Source organism: Pongo pygmaeus, chromosome 12, assembly GCF_028885625.2.
Source record: "Pongo pygmaeus isolate AG05252 chromosome 12, NHGRI_mPonPyg2-v2.0_pri, whole genome shotgun sequence".
In the NCBI taxonomy this organism is placed as follows: domain Eukaryota; kingdom Metazoa; phylum Chordata; class Mammalia; order Primates; family Hominidae; genus Pongo; species Pongo pygmaeus.
Window position 1 is genome coordinate 125727676 of NC_072385.2, and position 27314 is coordinate 125754989.

General features: G+C 45.0%; 1 protein-coding gene across 1 annotated transcript; it reads left to right on the forward strand.

Moving 5' to 3' along the window:
* LOC129030040 (putative uncharacterized protein encoded by LINC00299) lies at positions 1-27314 on the forward strand. Its single transcript, XM_054474810.1, has 4 exons — positions 1-91; positions 11784-11907; positions 24665-24782; positions 27228-27314. Exons 1-4 carry the CDS (start codon positions 1-3, stop codon positions 27312-27314), a joined length of 420 nt encoding a protein of 139 aa, XP_054330785.1.

The following is a 27314-nucleotide window of genomic DNA, read 5'->3' on the forward strand; positions in this document are numbered from 1 at the left end:
ATGGTTCAAAGAGAAAAAGCACATGATGACTTTGAAGGAGGCTGCCTGGCTGAGGTGATGGGATCACCTAGAGACGGGAAAAGCTTTCTGGGTAAGTACATACATCTCTACTACCCATCACCCAATCCAGAACTGAGCATCGCAGATGAAAGATACTTGCTTGTTGGTTTTTTTTCTTAGCTGATTGTTTCACTCTCTGTAAAATTTAACTAAAGTGAGGACATGGGACTGTGGTAGAGAGCTGCCGGTGTCATTCTTGCTCTTCCAAAGTGTGGTCCTGCAGCCACTGGGTTTGAGCTTTCGCATATGTAGGTGGGGGTTTGATTGGGTGATGCTTCGAGTGTCTTTCTGCTCTAGGAGTCGACTTGTCTATGATCCTTGGGCTGTCTGTCACTTCACTGACACCCACTTACCTAAGTCCTGCCATTCAAATGCATCCATTTTAAACCTTGTTACTAAACAATTGCCAAAGTGAAGGAATTAGCATCAATTCACACACAAATTCGAAAAATATAAATAAATCTGAAAAAATTGGAAGGGAAGAATTCATTCATCTTTTCTCTCTAATAGCCTTAGAGATGAAGTAAGGGATTCCTAGTTTTCTTATGCTGGGTTCAGAACTTGGCTAATATCAAACACATACAATATTTGATGAAACAAATGAAGATTTCCATTTTCCTGCAAGCTGAAGATAAGAATAGCTGTTTCAGAGTTGGACATAGACTTATCATAAGCAGGATCATGGATCTTTTAAAATTTGGGATAGATTTCAAACAATAAAAATCCTAAAAATTCAAAATAAAATTCCCTCAAATTTGCTCATGGCTTTCAACTCTTATAGTACTTTCACAAAGATGATCTTACTGCATTCTCTCTTTTATAATCTCTTCCACTTACCTCATGAGGTTAACAGACCAGGAGTTATACCCATTTTACAGAATGTGGGTACCTGTAGTTAAACAACAAAACAAAACAAAAAACACATGTCTATTTTATTCCCTATTTTATTTGCAGTGGTTAGCATAATAAACATGAACGAACATGACAATAACTTAAAAAAAGTATGTGAGTGACTGACTTATCAAATGAATGAATTAAAAAACTGAAGTACACACAAAAAGTTAAGTGATATACCCAATATCATTTTGTATAAGTGCCAGGATTTTAATGAAAGAGACAAAAATGCTGTCTTCTGAAATCAAAGCTCAGAAGATTCCATGATCCTATTGCAACAGTTGTCAGTTTAACAGAACAGTTAAAGAGTTCTGCCATTGTATGGGTCTACCATTGCCCTGAGAATGCTGTGTAACAAAAAAGTTTGAATTCTCAGTGTCTTGTAAAGAATATTTGTGTTTCTTAGCTAGCCATGTGTCTGTGGTTTGGCTGAGGTTCTGCTAATCTTATTGGGCTTGGGCAGGCTTTGTTCCAAGCTCAGTTCAGGCTCAGGGTTGCTCCAGGGGGCTTATTTTGGGGCCCACACTAAAGGGGAAGGGGCTCTTTGGGCCATGTTCTTCTCACGCTGGATTATAGGAGTGCAAGAGGACAAACCAGCCATGAGAGCACATTTAAAACCTTTGCTCCTATCAGGTTTGCTTACATTTCCTTGGCCAAAACAAGACACTGGCCAGTCCCCCAATAGTCAGTGGGGCAGCAAAGTGTGCTCTATTCCAATGAGAGAGGGAGGGACTGTTTGATAGATAATAATTCAGTTTATCACCACCAGCCTGAAGGGAAGAAATTTAACTGACAAATTCTCAAGCTCTCTGTCAGCTTTGTGATTCTTTAGTTCTTGTATAACACGTTAGTCCTTTGTCAGTGGAAACTGTCTAGTCACACCCTGATCAGAATTCAAGGCCAAGCAGGGACCATTGTTTGAGCTGTGGATTCTGCCGTTTGGTATTCACATGTCCCTAATCATCTTGGAAAGTATAATGTTTTCTAACAGCTGTAAAGACAAGAGATTCTAACATTACAAACTATACATAATATCCACAAAATTACATTGAATAATGTAATGATGTGTTACACTGTCATTAACACATTATGAATACCTAATTTGAGAGGTTAATGAAATTGACAAACATATGAACACTGTGGGTATCATCAATACCACTTAATGACAAACCTCTTGTTTTCATTTACAGAATCATCTGAAATGAGAAGATTCCATCTTTCTAGCTGCATTTTCTTGGTCATAAATTAAGAGGAGTCTGCACAATATGTTTTGTTTTAATGTGGAGTGCGAGGTTAGAAAGTATTTTACATTGCAGGTTTATGTGGTAATAATATTTAGAATAAATAAATTTGTGATTATTTGACATGACCATTTGTAGTTTTTTCTGAAAAGGATTGAACTTGCTAAGGGTAAATATATTTTAGTTGGACAGCTTGAAGAAGAAAGTGTCAGGACCACGGATTGAAGAAGAAAGTGTCAGGATCAAGGAAAACTGCCCAGGGGAAAATAATTCTCAACAGTATGTTGTATTCCTAGTGGAGGAGCCCCCATCCAGTCTGGACTCAACAGTCTATAGTTTTTCATCTTAAAACTGGGAAGAATGATATGAGGAGGCTGTTTTCTTACTCTCCACATCACTGGTTAAGCTTTTTGTCTAATCAATTGTATTTTAAAGCAGTTCAACCTGTATCAATAGATAAATGAATATCAGTAAAACTCAACCATATTAGAAGGGGCTCATGTTATTTTCATCTCCAAGAAGGGGCCCATGTTATTTTCATCTCCAATGTAATATTCCTAAAAGAATGGATATAATCTATGTCAACATTTTCATATAAAGTAAAAAATGTGAATACATTTTTTCTCGAGTGTTAATGTTTTCTGTCCATAAATGATAATAATAATAATAATACAGAAATAATAACAGGGAGGCCTTTTATATTACAGAAAGCACATTATATACATGATCAGATTTGACCTTTTTAGCAATGCAGTGGGGTCACAGAGAAGACGTTGTGATTCCATTTTGCCAATGATGAAATGAGGCCTGGAGAGGCAAAGCGACTTGGTCAAGGTATAATGGCCCCGAAATGACAAGGTCATGATGTGGTAATCCTGTGCTTGTCTCATTATGCTCCGCAGCTTCTCCACCACCAGCCTTCCAGAAGTCATGGCTTTCCGTTAGCCATTTGTAGTGACATAGCATCCTCATTAAAAATGATTGTCTTTTCTGATTATTAAAATGACAAGTAGTCATTGTAGAAAATTTGAAAATATAGAATAGTGTAAGGAAGAAAATAATAACCGCCCTACTTCTGGAATTTAACTGTGCAGAAATAACACACTAACTTTTAACTCTTTTCTCTGTGTGTGTGTGTGTGTGTGTGCCATATACATAATTATCGTGTGTTCTGGGCACTTTGCACATATTCAATGAATGCTGTGAAGTCAATACTATTATTATTTCTATTTTATGGATGAAAAGAATTGAGGCTCAGAAAGTCTATGTAACTTGCCCAGGGTCCTGTGAGTAGGTCTTTCTTCATGTAAAATATGATTAAGCCTCTCCATGGACTCCAAATATAAGTGCACATGTGTTCTGTTTACAACTTTTAAAGTAAACAAGGTGTAATTCCCTCTGGGTTTTATTATAAAAGAAGTTTCTCGTCTTTGGAAGCTTCAGACCTCCAAAGATGACTTCATTTCCCCACTCGAGGATTAAAAGAAAGTCATATGCTTCTGTGTGAGGCTACCATAATTGGCCTCTGCTCCACTCCCAGGGGCAAGCGCTGTACCAGGATAAGTCTGTGATGAACTATGCGATGTTAATGAGGACAAATAGACCAATGCTGAGGGATTTCTGAAGGCACAGCCTTCATCAAATGGATAATAGAGAAGAGAGATCCCAAGTCAGTGCTGGAAATCACTTGGAAATTTTGGAATGTTGTCCCCTTTTTCAAATCGCCTTGCTTGGTGGTCTTTTAGAGCCCTATGTTGCGAATTTTCATCTCCATGCAAATCTCATGGAGATCTTATTAAAATACAGGTTCTGACTCATCGGTTTGGGTGGAACCTACTGGGTTGTGAGTTTCTAACTAACTGGCCGGTGGGGTTGACACTGCTAGTCTGTGGGCTATTTCTTTGAGAAGCAAGAGTCTGAATCACCCCCTCTTGGAATAGTAGAAATACCATTGCTTGGCTACCACTGCAGCCATTTGGAAACTCTAAGTAAATTATTTATGCTTGCCACAGAACTCTTTCATTAAATGAAATCTCAAGTGGTACCTGGGTGTGAAGATGAGTCCTTTGGTTGGGGACTTGCCTTGCACCTGTGTTTGCATAGCAAGAAACTTGTTTCTAATTTGTGGATGTGTTCATTTGTGGTGACTGGGTAGGAGATTGTGTAAGTCCAGAGAAGGTAGGGCTAAAGGCCACCTTGAAGCCCGACTGTGACCCTCTGCTCTATCACTGCCTTCATAGAATCCCAAGACAGAAAGAAGAGCTGGTCTGTTTGAGGAATAATTGGGAGCCCCAAGACCTGCCGCTGTGCCCACCTCTCATTTTACCACCCACAGAAATGGTCCCTGATGTATCCCATGGAAGGAGTGGTGCTGGTGGATCAACCTGATGCCTTCTGGGTTTCAGCTCAGCTTCGCCCCATGTTATCTGTGTGACCTTGGTCAAGTGATGGAATTATTCATGGGATTCCAGAGAAAGTTAAAAAGATAGTGTCTAAAACACTCAACAGACTGGCTGGTCCATGTTAAGTACTCAATATGTGTGAACTATTATCATGGCTGTTAGGATCATTATTATTACTGTTGTTGTTAGTTTGAGGTCTCTGTGGGCCACTGTTTGAAAGCCTTCAGTGTAGGAGCAAGAATGCAAGATGCTTGATCAGAGGACCTGGGCTCAAGTACCGATAGCTTGGGCAAGTAGCTCATGTGAGGTTGCAGAGCTCTAGTTCTTGTATCTATAAAATGGGGATAATAGCAGCTACACTGAGAATTGTTGAAGGATTAGATGAGATAATATAGGTAAAAAGCCCATCAAAAGAAATAATGTATCCTCCTAGTCAGTTGTTGGTTTCTAAATAGATGAATTCCTAAAGATTCACCATTTACTCTGAAATATTGAACTTTGTATTGGTGCCCAATTTATGCATCATGTCGATGAGCTCATTTTGAATGACACATAGATCTATTTCCCAGAATGATTGCAACATCTTTCAGGAACCTTTAAAGGTAGATTTTAGCAACTTAAGGCATGATTCAGTCTCCACTACGTAAGCCTGGAGACAGGTATATGCTTGGGCGGGTTCATGGAGGGGTTTGGTTTTTCGTGTGATGAACGTAGCTATCTCCACCACTGTATGTCCCTCTGGCTAGCTACCTCATGGAGAATTTCTCAGTAATTCTCAGAAAGCAGGAGGCTTTCTTCTAGTCTCTGGTCTTGAATTTTTTCTACTCACAGGCTTTGTCATTTTAATATTGTCTCCTTTCTAATGGTTTCAAAAACTCTTCCAGCTCATTAAGGAGAGGAAGTTTCTACCACAGAAAACCTGGGGCAAAGAGGCAGGTGTGGACTGTCACTCTTTGATTGGCAGTAGGAAATCAGAATGTCAGAAAATGCAGAATTTTAGAATCTAAGAATTCTGGGAAAATCAGGACACTCTTATGTGAAAATCTTCATTGCCACCCCCAAAAATATTTCAGCATAGTGCATAGAATTAGGTGTTTTACAGAACAGGTTAAAAACAGTCTTTAATGTTTTTGGAGAGCGTTTTTAGTCTACAAAAGCAGCCAAACCCTTTTATTCAACACAGTCTCAAAGATAAACCAAATATGATAAACTAATCAAGACTCTTGCTCTGGCTGAGGTTGGGGGGAAGGGGAATGCTTGAAAAGGATGCTTGATGCCCCAAGTCTGTCCCTGAGAGGAACCCCCAGAGCTCTGGATGCTTCAGTTGAGTAGTGGAACTGAAGACTGCAGATTTCCAAGCAAACAGCAGTGAGTGATGAGATGTGAGGCCACTGTAGACTAGTGGCTTCTAGAATCCACCTCGAATTGATACTATTCTTGTCCTAAATCAGCACCCACCCTGCAGGTCCAAGCAGGTCCAGCAGGCAGCCCTGAGTCTTTTTTTTTTTTGTTTGTTTGAGACAGGGTCTTGCTCTGTTGCCTGGGCTAGATTGCAGTGGCAGATAATGGCTTACAATAACCTCTACCTCCTGGGCTCAAGTGATCCTCTCCTCAGTCTCCTGACTAGCTGGGACTACAGGTATGCACCACCATGCCTGGCTAATTATTATATTTATGGTAGAGAAAGGGTTTCACCATGTTGCCCAGGCTGGTCTCGAACTCCTGGGCTCAAGTGATCCACCCACCTCAGCCTCTCAAAGTGCTGGGATTACAGGCGTGAGCTATTGTGCCTGGCCTGCCCTGAGTCTTTGGAGACAGTCTTATCTGCATTCATTCCTTCTGGTCAAGGTCTCTCTTCCTGATTTGCATTTCTGTAGCTTCTTTTCATTCCTGACCATGTCCCAACTGTGTACCATCATGGATTGAACAGTCTCATCTCTCATCTAGGAAGATATTCCTTTTAATTTATTCCCATTTTTGGTATCAGTAAACTCCACCCTTCTTTGCCCTAGGTTCTGTTAGGTGACTGGGTGTGCACAATGAGGACTCCTAAGAATACCAGGTCAGGAGACTGATCCCAATTCTGAGCCTTACAGAATCTGGAGGTAGAAGAGAGAAGATGTCAGAATTGCTTTACAACATCCCAGGAAAATGTTCTTCTAACTCCTGCCTGAAAGCTTCAGTGATGGGAAGCTCACTGCTCATGCGGCCACCTGCCCTTCTCATGATGGTCTCTTGTTGTTCAGAGCCACACATTTCCTCTTGTCCTTCAGGCTCTCAAAGTCCACTTCATAACCAATGTCCAGTGACGTCACCCCTCTCAGCCTCACTGTCTTCATTGATCATGTGGTAAGAGGAGCACTGGGTTAATTAGCATGTGTGAAACATCCTGAATGCCATCAGACCCCCAGCTCATTCTCGTTAGTGTCAATCAGGTTGCTGCTGTGGTTGTTGCTATTAGGATAATGGTCACAGCCTCTCTTTCACCTTCTGCTTGGCTCCTTTGGCACCACTTGGCTTTATTAGACCACTTGCTGGTTCTCAGACACACCATGCACCCACACAGCACCCCGGTCCTACAGTGGCTCCTCTACAGGATGCCCAGGGCACCCTCCTTCCCAGCATTCCTGCCCTCACCATGTTCCCTCTGTCCTGAAAACCTTGACTCACCCTCTGGAGCTCAGCTACAACCCAAGTTCCCCAGGACACCCCTAACCTCATGTGGGAGCCTGATGCCTGGGGCTCAGGGCCAGCCTCTGCTGCTAGCAACCCTCTGATATTGAAAAATGTACTCACCTTCCCTAAGCCTCCATGTTCTTATTCTTAAAACAGAGATAATGCATTTATTGCAGGTTGTTGTAAATATTAAATGAAATGAGATATTTAAGTTGTGTGTTGGATAACACATCAGCCATTCCCTCTTTCAAACACATTTTTCTACCTGATCCTCACAGCAGCGTGGGAGGCAGGGCTCTTTTCTTTGCAGGTGAAAACATTCAGCTTTGGGAGTGGCAGGTCCAAGGCTACCCAGTTCCTGAGGGCTTCATTCAAACTTGAACCTAGGACTTCGGAATTTACATCTTTTGTGTTATCCACTGAAAATTTGCAAAATTATTGCTGATGGATCTAGTAGGGTCTCAAAAAAATCTTAAAATTAATTAGATCAAACAGAACTCTGTGATATTCTGATTTTTAATTCTTATTTATTTACTTGTATTTATGTTGGGTTTCGATTGAAAGATTCTCTGGAGAAAGCAACTATCATTTTATTATGAAGTGATATGGTTTGGCTCTGTGTCCCCACCCAAATCTCATCCGGAATTGTAATCCCCACATGTCAAGGGAGGGGCCTGGTGGGAGGTGATTGAATCACGTGGGCAGTTTCCTCTGTGGTGTTCTCCTAGTGAGGGAGTTCTCACGTGATCTGATGGTTTTAAGGAGTTCTCACGAGATCTGATGGTTTTAAAGTGGCAGTTTCCCCTGCTCACTCCCTCTCTCGCCTGCTGCCATGTAAGACATGCCTTACACCCCCTTCTGCCATGATGGTAAGTTTCCTGAGGTCTCCCCAGCCAAGTGGAACTGTGAATCAATGAAACCTCTTTGTTTATAAATTACCCACTCTCAGGCATTTCTTTATAGCAGTGTGAAAATGGACTAATGCATGAAGGAATAGATGTATATAGAATAGAAGTTGCTTTCTTGTTGCTGGGCACCAAAATGGGTTTTCTAGGATGTTTGGCTTTTGGGGGGCCTGAGAGCCCCCCAAAACAGGCATTTAAAAGCCTAAAAGCCAAGTAGCCTCTTCTGACATAGCTTTGATGGTTTCTGTCACCCAGGATCTGTGCATGGGAATAACAATACATAGCTCACATTGAAAAAGTGCTTGAGGGTGCACAGAACGTTTATTTCAGCCCCACACTTTAGTTGATGCAAGCCAGCCAGCAGCCCTGTGAAGCTGTGTGAGTGTGAGACTTACTACCTCCAGCCCAGCCTTCCCACGCTGGCTGTCCTGCTAAGCCCAGTGGGTGTGGCCTGTGCCTGGGTCTGCTGCTGTTCCTCACCCCTCACTTTTGAAGCCACATCAGGCGTGCTTCTGTCTTGAAGACTGCGGATCTGCCTTGAACAGGAGCCAGCTCTCATTGCATCATTCCTGACAAATTTCTTAATTAATCTGCTCAGATTGTCAATAATGTAATTCACTGTTGATTTAGAAACTAGTTATATGAGGACTGCTAGGGCCATTGTGGGAAAACATCTGAATAATTCAGCTAATGGATGGGAAACTCACCCAGATTGCCAGGGCACAGGGAGGGAGCAGCTAATTCTAACAGGATGAGCTCAAGTAGGGTGATTCCAGCAAATTCCAGGGAGCAGGGAGAGGTTGTCATATTGCTAGGGGCAGCAGCTGCCTGGTTTAATTATTGTCATTTTGGTTTTTGGAAAAAAGCACATGGGCCCACACTTGCAGGCAGAGGCCATTAACAAACTCTTGAAAAAGAGTGGAATTTCAGTGTAAAGTACATGATGTGGCTGATTCTACCTCTGAGCTGTGCTCACATGTTAGTGGGGCTTATTCTAGGCATATCATATTTATAATTTCAAATAATATGACTATAATTTGAAATTTGTGAGTTTAGTAATAAGTAACATCAGAGAAATATCAAAATGACCTTTCCCCCACTGGGAGATTCATAGTTGTTTGGGTTTTTCCCAGGATTGTGTAGATGTCTTGAGATTACGGTAATCATATCATCTTTTTTATACTTGGGGCCATGGTAGAAAATGCAGTTTATAGATGGGTGAGTCTAATGATGTGAAGAGTCTTAAATAAACATAAAAACTCAGTTCTATTTAGTTATATATTTAACATTTTGTTTTTATTGGAAATAATAAAATTATATGGAGTTGAGCTATTATACTAAATTTTTTGCTATGGTGGCTAGAGTTTTCACAACCCTTAAGTGCAGATAAGTTAGTGCTTAGATGTAAATGTTAAGAATCATGGTACTTTGGGAGGAAATGTTAATTTGGTTGCACTTATCTGCAGCGTCACATGCTTTTCTTCTGTTTCTCTATCTTTCCTTCTCCATCTTCCAACATCCTCACATGCACAAGAGCACATGTATGCACACACACACACACGCACACACATTGCCCTGTTGGCCACCTCTCTCCCACATTTCTATCCTGAAGACCTTCAAAAAGAAAGAAAGACTAGCCATGTCCAATTCCAATATTTTGACACTAGTACAATTCTAGCACAGGAGAGTCGTCCTGCTTGAGATATCTTGCCTTATATCTTAACAACGTAATGGCTGATTTTATGTCTGAACTAGACTGGAAACCTCAGGGGACAGAATTGGCTTTTGGAAGCTTAGCAAACAGAGCTTCAGCAAATAATTTGTGAGTGAATCAATGAAAGAATCACAAATGCGCTGTCTGTAAATGAGCTTCGGGTTTCAGATGAATGTGCCCTCTATGGACCCTAGTGTGACATGGGCATGGCAGCACTGAGGATCAGGTGCGGGTGCACATCACAGAACACCTCACGAACAGAGGCTCTGATGACACAAAGGCTAGTTCACTCTCTCTGTGCAAGCTGTGGATGGCTGGGTGACCGTGGCATGGTCACCCCCACTCAGGCCCCTCCTGTCTTAATCTTCAACTATCCTAGCTCATGGCTTGCTTATAACTCAAGGTTATCTCATGGTCAAGATATTTGTGGGTGTTCTAGATATCACATCCATATTTCAGAGAGCAGAAAAGAGGAAGAGGGAAAAGAGTGCCACTCCCTTCCCTTCTGCTTTTATGAGGCAGCCTTTCTGAAAGCCCCCCCGCCTTGCCATTTCACCCCCACATATACATTTCATCTTGCACAGGCTTTGCCAGAGCTCAGATGGCCACACCCAGCCAGAGAGAGGGTGGTAAATGTAGTCTTTCTAGTGGAACATCCGTAACATTGAGTAACATATGCCATGTTCTAGGGAGGCAGAGGGACTGGCTATTTGAAGATATTTTGCAGGATATGTCATAATACCTAACCTATTCCTAGCAATAGTACATGCTTTAAAACAAGCAATTATGATAGCTTTAATGAAACCACAAATAAATAATTCCCATATTTTATAAAGTGCTGAAGTATTTTGAATTGAGAAAATGATTTGAAAAAAAGTATTGTGTACTGATACCCTAAGACTAGAGAGCATCTATCTGTCACTGTCCCTGTATAAACTCTCAGCTGTACTCAGGAAGACTAAGTGGTGATAAATGCTCTCAATTGTGGGCTGGTACTGTGGCAGGTCCTTGAGTTTTCTAACATTGGCTATTGGGTTAATGGTTTGTCTTTTATTGAGCAATAGTTTATTGTGATTTAAGGGTGCCATGCTTACATTCTCTGATCATGTATTCCCTGGGAATCTAATTTGTAAATAATTACTTGACAGAAACTGACCTGGCTGGAAAATTCTGAGTATGCAGAGGCAGAGGCAGGCCCCTGGGAGGGGACTTCAGCTGAAAGGCTGAGCACCTGAATGGTCTGACCACAATTTCTCATCTCAGCAGTTAGCAGCTAATAAGGTCCCTTGTTAAAAAACAAAAAACAAAAAACAAATTCTCAGGCTCCAGAAGCAATGGACACGCTTAGCTGGTCATTAGCAGCCGTGGCTAGAGCAGCTGGCTTAGGTGGAGTGCTGATGAGATGATTTTCCCTTTCACCTCTCCACACCAGAGAATGTGGGGAGCACAGTGTTGTTCTTTCTGTGTACAGAGCCAGGGGGTCTAGGGCAAGAGGGTTGCTATGGACTGAATGTTTGTGTCTCTGCAATTCCTATGCTAAAGCCCTAACCGCCTGTGTGGCTGTATTTGGAGATGGGGCCTCTAAGGAAGTAATTAAGGTTAAATGAGTCATAAGGGTGGGGCCTTGACTTAATCGGATTTGTGTCTTTACAAGGAGAGATAGCAGAGAGCTCCCTGCCTCTCAGTTTATGTGCACATTTCTGGCCTGTGGAGTCATAGCCAGCAGGTGGCCATCACCAGAAACCAAACCTGCTGGACTTTGACTTTGGACTTCCAACCTCCAAAACTGTGAGGAATAAGTTTCTGGCCTCCTCACCTGCTCTCCCTCAGCAGGCGGGCCCACGTCTTCTGCCTTCCATGGGCCACTCATTCTCTGGATTTTCCATTTCAGCAGTGCCTGAGCCTCTACTTGGTGTTCAACACTGGCTGCACTTATGGAGACCACAGACAAAAGATGGAAACAGCCTCCACCGGCATGGGGATCAGGTGTGGGGCAAACACAGGAGACAAAGCGGGTATTAGTTAACTTGTATTTAACACTGACAATACGCCCATGTTCAAGGCACTCAATCCACATGAAATCATTCAAGGCTCAAAATAACCCTCCGAGGGAGGAGGGACAGGCTGCTGTTATCCTCATTCTACAGGGAAAGAAAGAGGCTTAGGGGTGTGACATGGCTTTTCAGAGGACACAAAGCCAGTGAATGGCAGAGCCAGGGGTCACACCTGGACCGTCTGCATCAGGACCCGCGCTGAGCCACGTGCCATAAAACCATCTCACCAACATCTAGCTGACAGGTGCTTCTGTGGCTAGAGCCCAGGACCCCACCAGCACACAGAGGAGGCACCACCTCTGATCTCAGGGGCCAACGAAAATCTCCCAGGGGAAGTCAAATCTAAGTGAAGATCTGAAAGGACAGGCAGGAGCTTGCCTGTCATAAAGAACGAGAGAAGGGGCATCCAGACATCTAGGGCAGGGGAGTCCTGGGGTCCTGTGAATGTAGAGAGCAGGAGGTGGGGCTGGGAGGACTCAGGGCGTGGGCAGGGGTCCACACCATGGGGAGAATGAGAAAACACAGAGAACCATCACAGGGTTCAATCAGGGGAATGGCGGGGTTACATTTGCCTTTTAGAAAGATTCCCGCAGCTACCCTGTGGAGAATGGGTTGGAAGCAGGGTACAATGGGAGGAGTAGCCACTGCTTTTGAGGCAGGGAGACCGAGCAGAAGGATAGAGTTGCATTCCTGCAGATGCGATGGTAGCTCAAACCACAGCTGTAGAGGTGAGTGAAGAAATAGCCCGGAGTGTGCGAGCTGGCTTGTGTCAGTTCCTGAGAGCTGATTATTACACTTTGAGGAATCTGGAAGCTGGTTATTAAACACAGCCATTATTAAACATTAAATTTTAAAAAATTTACAACAAAACAAACAGTAGCCAAAACAAAGGTGATACTCAAATTCATCACTTCCTAATGATTTTGCTATGATCTATTTTCCTGAAGGTATTCTATACCCCTCCCGTCTGTAGGGTGACATACTATATCATGGTAGCCACTGCCTGTCTCTTCCCAGCTCTGCGTTTGGTGAAGTCACATTGGTCTCTATTGGTAACTTAAAATTTGCTATTCTTAGGTGGGAGTGTTTACAACAAGGAAATTGGCAAACATTGAAAATCAAGTTTTATTTTTTTCAACTGAGCACACCTCTGGATAAGCCACTGCATTCTAGACATAGAGCACATGGAGGAACCCCATTTATCCTTCCAGGATCCATCCCAGAAGCCTCCTCTAGCCTCAGCCAATAGCCTCTCTGCCTTCCGGAGCCTCCTAACCTGTCCTGCACTTCTCTCTCATCACTGTGGCTGGTGTCAGCCTTTCCTTTCATTCTGCAGAGTTCTTGATGGCAGGAACTGTGCCTTATTCATCTCTAGAATAGAGGTAGTGCGGATTTGGGGCTCCTTATGCCTCTTTGAAATGAGTGGGCAAGTGACCGAGGGAGTGAGACGGCTTTGCTTTTCGACCTTTGTCTCTGCTCTGCCTTTTTGGGAGCCCTCTCTCACTTATTGGCTAGGACACTTAGATCATGATAAACTCTGAGCTGCTTTCAGCCTCTGAAGCAGCCTGGTGGCTGATGTGATGTTTTACATAAATGTCTGTACAGCTTGATGCCGAAACGTCTACTGAGAAACTACTTCAAAGGGGCTACTTTTGAAAGAAACTACTTTGAAAACGACTTGATAGTTAGCTGGGCCAAGGAAAATGTACCCACTAGCAAGGACCAATACTTCAAAGGCATTCTGAAGGACAATTTAAAAGGAGCATCACGTGCCCGGATCACCTTGGGGGAAGCTGTCTTTGAAACTGATCTAAATCAAGGGCAATAGGGCACAAGGACATCAGATTTGTTTGAAGAAAACAGCATCCTGTTAGTCTTGGAAAATAATTGCACAAAGCCACCAGAGTGCCACTTCCTCCTCTCCTCCCACACACCCTCCCGCCACACCAGCCTCTGTGCATCAGAGACCTTTCCAGGCCTGTTTCTGCCTTGGGTGTCACTTTGGTTAACCATTTGAGGGCAAATACTCGGAATGTTGATAAGAGGGTTAGTTGGACACCCCACTTCTCCTGTTTACTTGTGGGGCACCCTCCTTCTCTGGGGCCCACTACCCCAGGCTTGCCTTGGTAATTTTTTAGACCCCAGAGGTCAAGAGATCTGAGCTCAAGGACAGGTCACCCCCTCCCATGAGAGCTCACCTTTGCCGCCATCTGTAAAGTTAAGCTGCTCAGTCCACTTGCCTGTCTCTCGGAGCTGCCAAGAAATTGGAGGAGTAAATCATGGGAAGCCACCAGGGTGCTGAGCTGGGGTGCTTGTCATTCTCCACGCCGCTTCTAGTTTAAGTCCCCTTGTATTTTAAAGGAGGAACCCCAGTCCCAGCCACGGTGGGCGGCTTGACCAGGCCACACACAGCCACTTTACTGCAGGACTCGGGAGTGGGATCCCGTGCCCTTCTGCTCTAAACTACATCTGCCTTTCTCACCAACTCTTAATTATTAGCCCCTTGTCAGGTAAGTCATCCAACCACCGGAAATTATTGCCACCCATTTCGCTATAAATTTCCATCCAGGGAATGCAGACATACCCAGCCACCCCCACCCCATTGCCACCACACGCCCTCTGCCACTTGGTTTCAGATGGAGTAAAAGTCCCCCTCTTTTAACATAGCCATGTTAACCAGGTGACTGTTCTCTCCCTGTCATCATTTAATATACAGCACTATAAAATCAGAGTGCACATGCCCCCCTTTCCATAACTGTATGTTAATATATAAATAATATTAGCAATCATGATAACAACAACATATATAGCACTGACTATGTGCCAGGGCTTATTCAAAGTGACTTGCATATATTACCTCTTATAATCCTGACAATTCTGTTAGGTAGATACTATGATTATCCCATTTGCATGTGAGGAAACTGAGATACAGAGAGGTTAAGTAATTTGCCCAAGGTCTCATAGCTAGTAATTGACAGAGCCAGAATTTGAACACAAGCAGTCCAGCTTCAAAATCTATGTATATGTGGACACATACGCTTTACAGTGTGAAATACTCAAGACCACTTGTGTCCAGGATGTTAGGGTGAAAGAAAGGATTGTCAGGGCTCTGATGTGCTAACTTCAGACTCTATCCCATTGTATTGTCATAGGCCTGACCTCAGACCTGGTAAGTTGTCCCACGAGGCTGGAACAAGACAGAGCAGATCAGGCACAGACATGCTGCCCTGGCCCTGGCCGGGGCTTCAGTCCCCTGCCGGGCCTCCCCACCTCCTGGGTTCCTGCTGCAGCTTCTTCCTTCATACTCTGGCCATCGCTGCAGCTGTATCAATGTCCTGTTCCCTCTGCACGCTGAGCATGCTAGATCTTGGCTGTCCTAGAGGGTCTGGCCTGACACAGATCACAGCTTTCCTTTTCAGAACACTGCTGTCTTCTCCCGGGTTGCCAGTCTTGTCAGCTTCTCAGCTCTTTCCCAGGGGAAGCTGGTCATTTACAGGACAGGACCTTCCAAAGCATGTCCCGGTGGACCAGAAGTGACCCTCATCAGCACTTGCTGCCTTGTTTCCATGCTGGGTCATTTAGCTGGGAGACCAAAGACATAGACACAGAATTCAGAATTGCAATGCACTCCAGTAAGTACTAGAAGGGTGCCTGCCTCTTGAGAGGGGGCAAAGCTTGAGAACATCCCTGTCTTCCCACCACCCTGTGAGTCCCACTGTCTCCTCAGTCTAGCAACAGAGTTGGCCCTCAGTAAGAGTTTATTGGATAAATGTATTCTTGGGTCATCCCCACCTTCCCAGTTTTGCTCATTCGTTTGTTCACTCATTCAGTTAGTCTTTTGTTGAACTTGTATTGTGTGCCAACTGTGTGCTAAGTACAGAAAGTACAGACACCAACTTTTAGCCTCAAAGAAACTTCATTCCAATAGGGGAGACGCAAATGTACACAGATCATCATCTTGCAATGAGGTGAATGCAGCAATGGAGACAAGACAGGCATTCAGGAGAGCCAGGCCTGGTGGCAGGGAAGGGCATGGTATGTGGGAGGTAGAGGAGGCGTCAGGGAAGACCCTGCCCGGGAGGAGAGAGAACTGAGAAGTCACCCTGAGGCAGAAGAGCCAGAGAGCAGGGCCCTGAGGTGGGCAGGAGATGCACCCTGAGTCTGCAGGCCGCCTTTCCATGACCTGCTGCCTGATTTCCCACCAAAGCTTCTTGCTTTGGCTTCAGGGAGATCATTTGGGATCACTGGGTCGAGGGGGAAGAACAGATCTCCCGAGGTTGACCACCTGTGTCCCTTCCTTTCTCTCCCTTCTTTCTACCTTTCTTTTCACTTTTCGGCAACATTCAAGTGGGCTCAGGAAAGTGGAGCTGCTTCTCCACCCAGAGCCCCTCAGAGCCCATGTTCCAATGACTGTAATGGATTCTAAAGGCTTCCCCAAATAAAGGCCATTTCACTACCTGTGAGCTTTGATAAGCGCAGGTTCTTCCTAAGGCAATGTGGGCCTTTAGTGCAAGTTTCAAATGCAATCCTCAGATAAGACCATTTAAAAAGGCCTTTAAAATGCAGATAGCCTCCAGAATAGGTTTCAGGCTCCATTGTAAATCAGAAGGCACTCGGAAACAGGGAAGCCAGCCTCCATACATCCACCCACGCACTGCCAAGGGCCAGAGCCAGCACATAAGCCGGAAGGGTTGCCTGTGTCTTTATACTCTGATTACTTGGATGGGCAGGAGCTCAGGTGAGTTCCTTCTGAAGCTGAGTCCTTGGGTAACAATCCCACATAGAAGATAAAACCAAATTGGACTTGGATTTCACACTTAATCCAAACTCTTGATTTTATTAAGGAAGCTGAGGCTGGTGGAAGTTAAAAGAAGTTCTGAAGTTAAAGCAACTAGTGAGTGGCAAAATGAGGACTCAGTGCCTTGCCTCGCAGCCAGTGTTTTCGCCACTAACTTACATTCAGTTCTCGGCTCACTACAACCTCTGCCTCCCGGGTTCAAGCAATTCTCCTGCCTCAGCCTCCTGAGTAGCTGAGATTACAGGTGCCTGCCACCACACCCAGCTAATTTTTGTACTTTTAGTAGAGACAGGGTTTCTCCATGTTGGCCGGGCTGGTCTCGAACTCCTGACCCCAGGTGATTCGCCTCCCAAAGTGCTGGAATTACAGGCATGAGCCACCGCGCCTGGCCCAGAGCGCACTTTTAATGTAATTTACCAACACTTATGATCACCTATGTGCCAAGCATCACACTAGGTGTTGTGGGGCTACACCTCTGTGCCAATCATCGCACTAGGTGTTGTGGAGCTACACTTATATGCCAATCATCGCACTAGGTGTTGTGGGGCTACACCAACAAGGAGTGTAGGGCCTTGGCCTGTAAGCATATTATTACAGTCTAGTAGGGGATGAAGGTTCCCATGTATTAAATTGACACACAGTGCTGAGTGGCATCATCACTAAACAGAGAGGTACAGGTAGCTGCACACTCCAAAATGTTCCTTTGAAAAAGAGAATTGAAGCCAGGGCAAACATATCATGCTGAGTGATGGGTACAGAGGGAGTAGGGAGTTCCTGGTAAACATTGTCTCTGGAAATATACCAGAATGAATCACTCTTTTAATATCATTATTCCAGCGATACCTTTGACAATTATTCTTTAATTTTGTTTCTAAATCAAACAAAAGTTTTGAGTTGCTTTTTCTTCTCCTTTCTCATTTTCTTAGAATGAGCAGTGCTGCGTGAGAATGTGAGTGTGCACACATACACACACACACGCATTTGGAGTTTTTCTTTTCAAAAGAGAGAATTCTGTGCTATAAACTCTTCTTCAGTTAGATTATATACAAGTGTTGACTTTCAATTCATACCTCTGATATGAGTCATTGAGTGCTCTGATTCTTAGTTTATTTGTGCTGCTTTCAGTAAAATGGATTGAATGTAGCGTTATCCAACCATGATGTGGTGCCTTGCTGCCTCTGACACGGGGCTGATGAGATCTGAGTGCTTGGCACTATCTTACAGGAATGCCAAAATCGGATTTGGTCGGTAGCCAGCTTTCTACCTTCTCTGGAACACGGAGAGAACATCTGGGAAAAAGCTCAACTTATTACCCACAGCCCCAGACATTCCCATACCACCTCATCTCTCAGAACCTGACTCCACACTGCTAACTGGCCTTGTGTACCGCTTCCATGACTGACCATGGTCATGAACCTGCTTTAACATCTTATCTTTGTCTTAGAGCATTATACAGAATCATGGCTCAATTTTTCAAAGCTCACAACAAAATCACGATATCTATTTCTAAATTAAAAATTCAGATTTCCAGACTTCCCTAGCTACTGTATCGTCTCCCTCTCTTTTGGAGAAATTGTCTTTCAACATCTCCTCCAGAGTTGAGAGTTTTAAACCCATCCTCCGGGACAGGCTTCAGGGGTTCTCTGAATCCTCTTCCATACTCTGTGTAAACTTCTCCATGTTTATAAGCCTTTGTCTGTATTTCTGGAGAGAAGGCCCCCTGTTTATCAGATACTCATAGTGACCCAAGGCCTCACATGGGTTAAAAAATCTGTTACAGAGATTTCCCATGATTTTGAAGGCGGAAAGGATCTGAGATAGTGCTTAATTGAAACTCTCATTTCACATATGGGGAAACTGAGGCCCATAGCGATATAATTCTTTTTCTCAGACCAGTGCAACAAGGTAGTGACATCATAGCATGGGAGTCCAGAAGCAAAAATTTGATTTTTTTTAAACTTGTAAATACCTTCCATTGTTCCTCATCTCACCTAAGATTGGCTTCTGGGAAGCCTGGTAATTTATGCACAGGGAATAAGGAGGTTAGATGACTGTCTTTTGGAAGAACTGTTTTTCTCCTTTGCTTTTTTGGTAATTTACTCTGGCAGCTGGTAGGTATTTTATCCCCAGACTTGTTCAGAAAATCCTGTTCACGCTGTTAAAGTCTTTGCCCATGCAAATACCCAGTGCTGTTCTTGGCCATCAGGAACCGTCACACTGGGACATTGCTCCATTGTGCGTGTGTGCACGTTTCCAGGCACGTGCGCAAGTATGCGCTTGCTAATGCAATTGCAAAGCAAACTGCAAATGCCCATAATAGGGAATCAAGAGAAAAGTCTCAAGTTAGACTTTTGTTTAACACTTGGCTTCCTAGAAGTTTGTAAAGAAGGTGTCTGTTTAGGAAAAGCCTTATTAAGCCTGGATGGTTGCCCTTAGCAAATGAAAGTGTTGACTAAACCTTGCTCTCTGTTGTGAAATGTAAGCCTAGTGAAATTCAAACACATTGTAAATTTACTAATCAGCTGTAATCAAAGCAGAGGGATATAAATACTCCCAGAGGGTGGCTCCCCATGAGGACAACTGATGAGGTGACTTGGGAGGCCCTGGGTGGCTCTTAGGAGAGTTAAGGGTGTTCATGGCCATCCCTGCTCCAGCATGAGCCTGTGTTTGTATGAAAGCACGGGCTCCAAAACAGCCTGGAAGACAGCTGAGAGAACACTTAGAATGAAACTTGTATTTTACCAGAAAACTAAGCCAAGGTCCCTAGAGAAATGGCTTTGCTCAGGCTTCACACTGTGGCTCAATGGCAGGTGAGAGACGAGGGCCCCACACCTCGGTGCCTAGCCAGGGATCTGGCCCTAGCACTGTGTTGCTGTCATGTCGGGCTGCCTAGGGGATGTCGCAGAAGGAGCCCCTGGAGGACACATGCGTTCATCATCTGCTCAAAACTGCACAGCAGGTGAATGGTGACATTGACACATCACAAAAATAACAGACTGCATGGAGGGCGACGTGCTAAGCACTTAACAGAAATTATCTTAGTAAGTCTTTATGCCACGGTGATGAAGTAGGTAGCATTCTTATAATTGTCATTTTACAGATGAGGACACTGAGGTTCTGGGAGGTTAAGAAACTTGCCCAAATGATGTAGTAGGTGGCCAAGCTGGAATTCCAAAGCAAGGATTTGTAAAGATTATGCTAATCAAAACTCCCACTGCCCTTGTCTGTTTTTGTTTTTCCGCTAAAGCATACCTACATTTTCTTGTCTCAGGGAGCATGATGTGTGAAGGACTTTGGTTCTCATTGGCCAGAGACGCCAAGTCCATCTCAGTCTGAAGTCCTGGGGTCTAAGATTCCCTGAGTGTGTGGATTCCCTGCTAGGCAGGTTGCAGTTTGACTGACAAGTTCCTTTTCCTTTATTTAGTTCTATTTAGCCACTTGCTTTTCCTGATATCCTCTTTTAGGAGGCTGTTAGGCCCCTGGGCCAGAGGCCTTTTATAGCACCCAAAAAATTGCCTTGTAGTAATCTGACAATTTTTTTATAATAATTTGCATCTTATTTCTAAATACAGTAACAATTTGGGGTCTTTTGTATTATTTTTGTGTTTTGGATCACCATCATTCAGTTTGCATTTTGTTGTGTGAAGTTCCCCAACTCCTGGCCTATTTCCATCCACCCTTTTATTCATGGGATAAATAGTAACTGTGTACCTACCCCCAGAACCTCCTATGACAAGGCACCCTAGGGCTCAGAGTAAGTTGTCTTCCCCCCCCACCCCTTTTTTTTTTTTGACTGTTGATAACACAAATAAAGCTACAATAACTATCTTGGTTGAGACACAGCTTTCCAAATGCTTGTCGATAGCTTGCTGGTGTATGACCTTAGTTTTTACTACGTCCCAGCCTTGACCACCCATCCTGCCCTCAAGGGGACACAGGGCTCCTCTCTGGGAAGATCCAGGGTTGGCAGAAAGGAAAGATTTCCTTCTTGACTTGTGATATGGCCTCTGTGCCAGGCTCTGTGCTAGATCCTGGGAATGGGGTGGGGAGCGAGGCTCAGCCCTGTCCTCTGGACAGCTTGGACTGGCTCTCTGCACCTTACATTTGATTTTTACCAACAGTAGGAGAGGACGAACGCTGGAGAGGAACAGAAACCAGAGATCTGGGCTTGCAGCCCTCCCTGTTAACCTCGACATGGCCCCCCGTGTCCTCTTGGTTTCCTGTCCCTCACCACAAGAAGCAGTGTTCAAATCGGTTTCTAGATGGCTCCGATGTGGCCACGTTTGGGTGGGTCTCGTGCATGTTGGCTCAGCTGGGAACATGCCAGTGTTTGGGGGTTGTTGTTGTGCAAGCCTGAGGGCCGGCTCACTGCACGAGATCAGGGTGTCCTGGTGGGCCTTGTTCTGCTTTGTGATGACAGTGGCCCTCCAAGATGGTCAAGCTTGACCATATAAATTACCGTATAAATAACCATGATGGGTATGAATGACTCACTTAATGATTTCATTTCTGTATTTCACACCTTTTGGTGCTACCATGCTATGCATTGAGGGTCCAGGATGTGTAAGACACTAGCACAGCACCTGAGATATTTTTGAGTGGTGGGACAGAGAATGTGGTACAAAAAGATGAATGAGGCTGGATGCAGTGGCTCACACCTGTAATCACAGTGCTTTGGGAGGCCGAGGGGGGAGGATCGCTTGAGGCCAGGAGTTTGAGACCAGCCTGGTCAACACAGCAAGATTCTCTTTCTTACATTAAAAACAGCAACAACAACAACAACAACAACAACCCGTGAACAAGATCTAAGGAGTGCAGGGAAGGGAGTGGGTGCCTCTCAGCACACAGTGAGGCTGGTGCGCTGAGAGGTTTCCCCTCATTGGGATTTCTTTGTTCCCTTTGCTATTCCTCCCATTCAAGCAACCCTTTCTCTGCTCTTCCCTAGGTAAGGGGTGTGAGAGCAGAAAGACAAGCAGTCCTGTTTCGGCTGCAGTGACCACTGGGGTGCTCTGCCCAGGTCTCCCCGCTAACTGCAGTGACAGTTGATGATGGCCATGGCAGAGCCCACACTGGATACCCCCTCCTGCTGCAGGGAATGGCCTCATTTCAGGTCATATCCCCCAGGTTCTGAAACTGACCGAGGAAGGAACGCAAAGGCTCGGCCCTCTTGCCTCAACTTGGGACAACTCTCATGGGCCGTCCCAGCTCGAGAGTGCCACTTAAGGATTGGCTGGGGGTGGCTCCAAGTGTAGCCTCGTTACAGCCAGCTTCAGCTGCTGCAGCATCCTGCCTTTCTCACTTCTTTACAGGAGAATCTCCCAAGAACACCCCCTGATCAGCACTCTGCATGCAATTTCCATCTCAGACTCTGTTTCTAGGAAGCCTTTCAGGCAGCTGACACTGGATGTGGTTGTGAGTTGCAGACCCTAATGAAAAATTGGAGAGGAAGCAGGTGGCCGGCTGATGAAATGATAACCAGAAGGCCTGTGGGCTTGGGTGGCTGAGGCTGAGGCTACTGAGTGTTGAAGAGAGAGAGGCAGAGGCGCAGGATGACTCATCACTGGTTTCAGGCAAACTGTGAAAGCCCGAGCACTTCCTTGGCAGCATTTAAGAAAACCCCGATGATCTGCAGCTGGAAGACAGGTCGGCTGGAGGACCAGTATGAACCCTGAGTAGGTTAAGTTTTCAGTCCTTCAGACACAGGGCTCTAATGGGAAAGAGGTGAGACCCTTACACTTAGGGTGGGAGCCCTGGACAGTTGGAAACCCTGAACACTTACATGCCCCTGAGTCCCCTGGGCCTGCAGAGATGGCCTACTTCTCATGTCACGTAGAAGATTGTAGACTGCTTGAACCTGGGAGGCGGAGCTTGCAGTGAGCCGAGATTGCACCATTGCGCTCCAGCCTGGGCAACAGAGCGAGACTCGGACAAAAAAAAGGAAGACTTTCCTCTTTTTGAAGATCATACAGAGGTCTCAAATGAGGTAGGCATCATACAAGACAATGCTTGACCCATCAGGATCTACCCTCATCTTTCCTGTTGGCAAAACCAGATGAATAACAAGAACCAAATCTCAGCACAGACCCACTGGGGATGAGCTGGGCTGGCTTGGCCAAAAGGGGATATCAGGTGAAGGAGCTGTGGGGTCGAGCTAATATGTCCCAGAGGACCTGGGAATATATTCATGGGATTGGATCAAAGAGTGTAGATATAAAATCGAATAAGGTTGAGTTTATTGAGAGGGAGCACTCTAGGTGGTACAGGATTAAGCATCTTGGTCAAGATCCCTGGAGAGAATGCTAAGACTTAACTCAGATGATGCTTAAAAGCCTAGAGAAAGCAGTGACTCACACTCAGGCAGATGGTGGAGGAAGGGACCAAATGGCTCAGAGAAGTGGGCATGCTGGAGTGGACATGCTAGCATCCATGGTGCTGACTATCTTCATGAGATGGCCTGGGGGACTTCCCATGTACAAAGGAATGCACTGGTGAGAGTGGCCCCAAAGTCACTGAGCTCAGGAATGGCTGTGCTCTATGTGCCAGAGCTGATGACAGATGATGAAATCACAGAACCGGCTCCTGGTAGCAATAGGGATGAGAGGATCCTGGGATTACAAAAGCCAGGTGGTGTGCTCACCATTGGATGCAAGGCAGAGGCCATGATCACAATGAGAGGCGAGATCAGTGGGGCACCCAGGGGGTTCCTGCCCTGCAGAGAGCTCTCAATAGGCTCATTGTTTTAGGAGGGGGATAGATGGGCATCCAACAAGGGCGATGCTTAATTTCTACAAGAAAGCACGTGTGGATTACCAGGAGGTACAATAGTCAGGATCTCTTGCCTAGTTTCTTGAATGGAGCTAATTCTCAGCCCCAGAATCTGTTGAGGAGCAGCGCTCCTCCCAGGAAGGATGGTACCGTATTACAGCAGGTGCATTCAGCAATAATTCCCCCACTTCTCTTCTAAAGGTATCTAGGACATTTATTCAGGAAAATGCACACTGGGGAAAGAGGAATGCCTTAGCTTTTCAAGGACTATTAAACTAACATTGATATTTGGAGACCCAAGATGCTACCATAGCCCTCCTATTAGACTGGAGACCAGGAAGGCAGGTAATAAATGGAATCTTGGTTCAAGCCTAGCTCACATTCTTCATTTCCCTGGTTCTCTAGTATAATAGAAGTGAATGGCAGGTTCATTGGCAGAACCTGCGCATTGGCTCCTTGGCCTAGAATAAAAGATGTTGTAGTGGGGTAGGCCTCTTCCCCTACGAGATCATAAACCACAGATATGACCACATCTTGTGTTGATGGCAGGAATGTCAGAGATGAGTGTTACCCTCAAAGACTTAAAGGATGCAGGGACTGTGGCCCTTGCCATAGCCTCATTTAATTCACCAGGCTGCCCCTCACACAGATCTGGTGGGCCATGATGGGGGACAGTAAATATCCATACAGTGAGTCAAGTCATATCTCCAGCTGCAGTGGCTGTGTCAAGTGTGGAACTTTTGCTAGAGAAGATTAAATGGAGTCTTTGGCCTCTCTAAGGAAGCTATTGACTTGGTGAACTGTTGTTTTTCATCCTTGAACAAAGGAGGATCAGAAGCAGTTCACACTGACCTGGAACAAACAAAGAATACTTTCATGGTCCCACCCCAGGTCCATGTGAACTCTCTCACTTTGTTGCTTAAAAAAATTCTTATTTATAGTTTATTTTGCGTGTTTCTAAGACAGACTCCTCCTATAATAAATAAAATCATAATATTTTGATAATGGTAGAGATTAAATCATATATTATAGTTTGTTGATTTTATATTTTTAAATGCATCTTTAGTTTTTAAATGAGGCAAATTTCAGTTGTCTCTGAGGAACTTAGAATCACCCAGTTATTTTTTAAGCATGCTAACTTTTGCTGTTTTTTAGTCTGAAGTCACCTGCCCTGTCTGGACATTCCATCGACTACCACTTTTACCCACGACTTCGATGTGGCATACTCATTGGACCAGATAAGCAAGCAGTGGCAAGTGGATTGGAGGTCTTGGTAAGCCACATGCATAGTGAAGCTGGGAGGTCAGCCCTGTGAAGACTTAGAGGCCTTCCGCATTGGTGGAGTTTTTAGGGACTTAACAGGAGAGTCCCTCCAAAGTAAAAAGAGATTGCATTTCATACCTCCTTCCATTAAAGAAGCAGCACAGTGCTGAGGCGCCTCTTTAGCTTTTGGAGGAAGCATAGTCGGCCCTCGTGAACAAAGCTTGAACCCATTTTCTGGGTGGTGTGGAAGGCTGTCATCTTTGATTGGGACCCAGAAAGAAAAGCATTCTCAGTAGGTCCAGGTGACGATGGTGCAAGTAACCTTGTCATTTGTGCCATACGACCTGGACAACTGTATGGTACTCTGTGGCATTTATGGTGTGGTGTGGCAGAACTTGACGGCACTGCATGCATGTATGATACATCACAGAGGTATGGAAAGGACATCGTATGGAGCTCATGGCAAGCCCTGGGAGAATCACTGCACTCCTGGCATTCTGGAGAAAGGCTATGCCATCAGCACCAGAGAATACATCATTTGAGAAGTGGCTCCTGGTGTGCTTCTCAGCCCTGATAGAGATGAAGCATTTCATCATGGGAGGTTGAGTAACTACATGGCTGGGCTGGTTTCTGTGAGACTCAATTGCTTATACACTTGGGTGGGCCCAACAGAAGGGGAAGTAGGATGTCTAGGACTGAACAGGAGCAGGGCCAGAGAGAACAAGGAAGTTGCACAAATGGTTTGCTTGGCCTCAGGTCATCCACCACTCTTGTTCTTCTCTTTCTCCATCTGCTTACACCGATCGCCTTCTCTCAGGCCAGGATGGCTTGATTCATTGGTACATGTGCATTTAACATGGATTGCAGGCAGCAACACTCAGGGATGGCCTTGGGAGACAGCAGTGAGGGGAAATCTTCTGATGCACTTCTATCTGGGGAGGTCTTCTGGTCATCCACTTTGTAGGGAAAGTGACGTGGCCTGAGGTAAGAATATGTGCCCTGTGACATTTATGGCAAGGCTCACAGGCAGTAAGATGTTAGAAAAAGAGAAAGATTGGAACACAAGAGACAAGGAAGTCTGGGGAGGGGGCCTGTGGATGGACCTATCAGGGTGAGTGCAGAGTGTGAAGATCTGGGTATCACATGGTGATCACCAGCAAAGAGCACTCATTGTGGAGGGGGCAGAAACAACCACATAGGCGACTTGGCCGGTGGACATTAGTGAGCCTGTCATTGCCTCACCCAGTGCAGGAACAATGGATGCCCTAGTTGCAGAAATGAGGCCGTGCAAGGGCCCATCAGCACAGGCTCCCACTCTCCATGGCTCTTCTACATGCTGCTGGTGCTGAATGTCTAATCTGTTAGCAGCAGAGAGTAGCAACACCAAGCCCCCATATTAGTCTTTTAAAGAGACTAATCAACCATTTGGTAGTAAATTGGCTCTGTGGACCATTTCTCCCATGCAGGGGATAGAGACTCCTCTAGACTTGGGTCATCAGATAGTCTTGGCGTTAAGTTTACCTTTCCTGCCTGCAGGGCCTATGCCAGCATCACCATCCACCAACACAGGATTCCACCTAACAGTGCTTTAGGTCAAGAAACCCATTTTATCACAATGGAAATTCAGTAGTAGGCACATGACAATGGCTTCCATTTTCTCCATCACATATAACGTCACCCAGAAGCTACCAGCTTGACAGAGAGGTGGATGAGCCTTCCATAAATAGTTAAGGGCCCAGATTAGAGATGATATCCTATGAGGATGGGCCACTGTCCTCCAGGACAGCGCACATACTACGTCAATGCTGCTGTGTCCCAAATAGGTTGGAACCAAAGAAAAGAATAGTAGTAGGAGCAGCCTTACTTACCATCACCCCCAGTGACCTACTTAGGGAATGTGTGCTTTCTTTCCCTGACATATGAGGTTCTGTGGGTGTAGAGATCCTGGCTTGCAGAGCAAGAATGCCTCTGCAGGAGGACACAGCAAAAGTCCCAATGAACTTTAATTTACACCAGTCACTTTGTCACTTAGAGTCTCTCATGACAAGGATCAGTCATAAAGGAAGGGAGATATCATCCTGGTGGGCACAGCTGACCAGGGGAAGTGGGGCTGAGGATGCACAGGGGCCAGGGAAGAATGTGATTGTTGCTCGGAGAAAGCACCGGGGTGTCTCTTGGTGCTCCCAGGCTCAGTTTTAACTACAAGTGGCCAAGTGCAGATGTCATAGCTTGCAAAGGGGATGATAACTAGAGGTGCAGACCCTTCAGAGATGATGGTCTGGACTGCCCCACCAGGCAAGCTACGTAGACCAGCAGAGGTGCGAATTGAGGATGGGGGGAATCTCCAACCAAGGGTGGAGGAGGAGAATGATGAATATTGGTGATAGCCTTGAGATCAACTGCAGCAATGGGGGTTGAAATTTATTCTACTAATCTTCCCTTGTAAATTTCCCAGGTAACCAGTTCAACCAAAATCCTGGAACAGCTGTTCCCTGATGCGGCATACTTCCTAGAAGAAGCAAGTGAATTTAAAGCGGGGTGA

Coding starts and splice junctions, on each gene's coding strand:
- LOC129030040 (XM_054474810.1), top strand. CDS start 1: ATGGTTCAAAGAGAAAAAGCACATGATGACTTTGAAGGAGGCTGCCTG. Junction 92..11,783: donor AGACGGGAAAAGCTTTCTGG/GTAAGTACATAC, acceptor TTTCCATTTCAG/CAGTGCCTGAGCCTCTACTT. Junction 11,908..24,664: donor AAACACAGGAGACAAAGCGG/GTATTAGTTAAC, acceptor GCTGTTTTTTAG/TCTGAAGTCACCTGCCCTGT.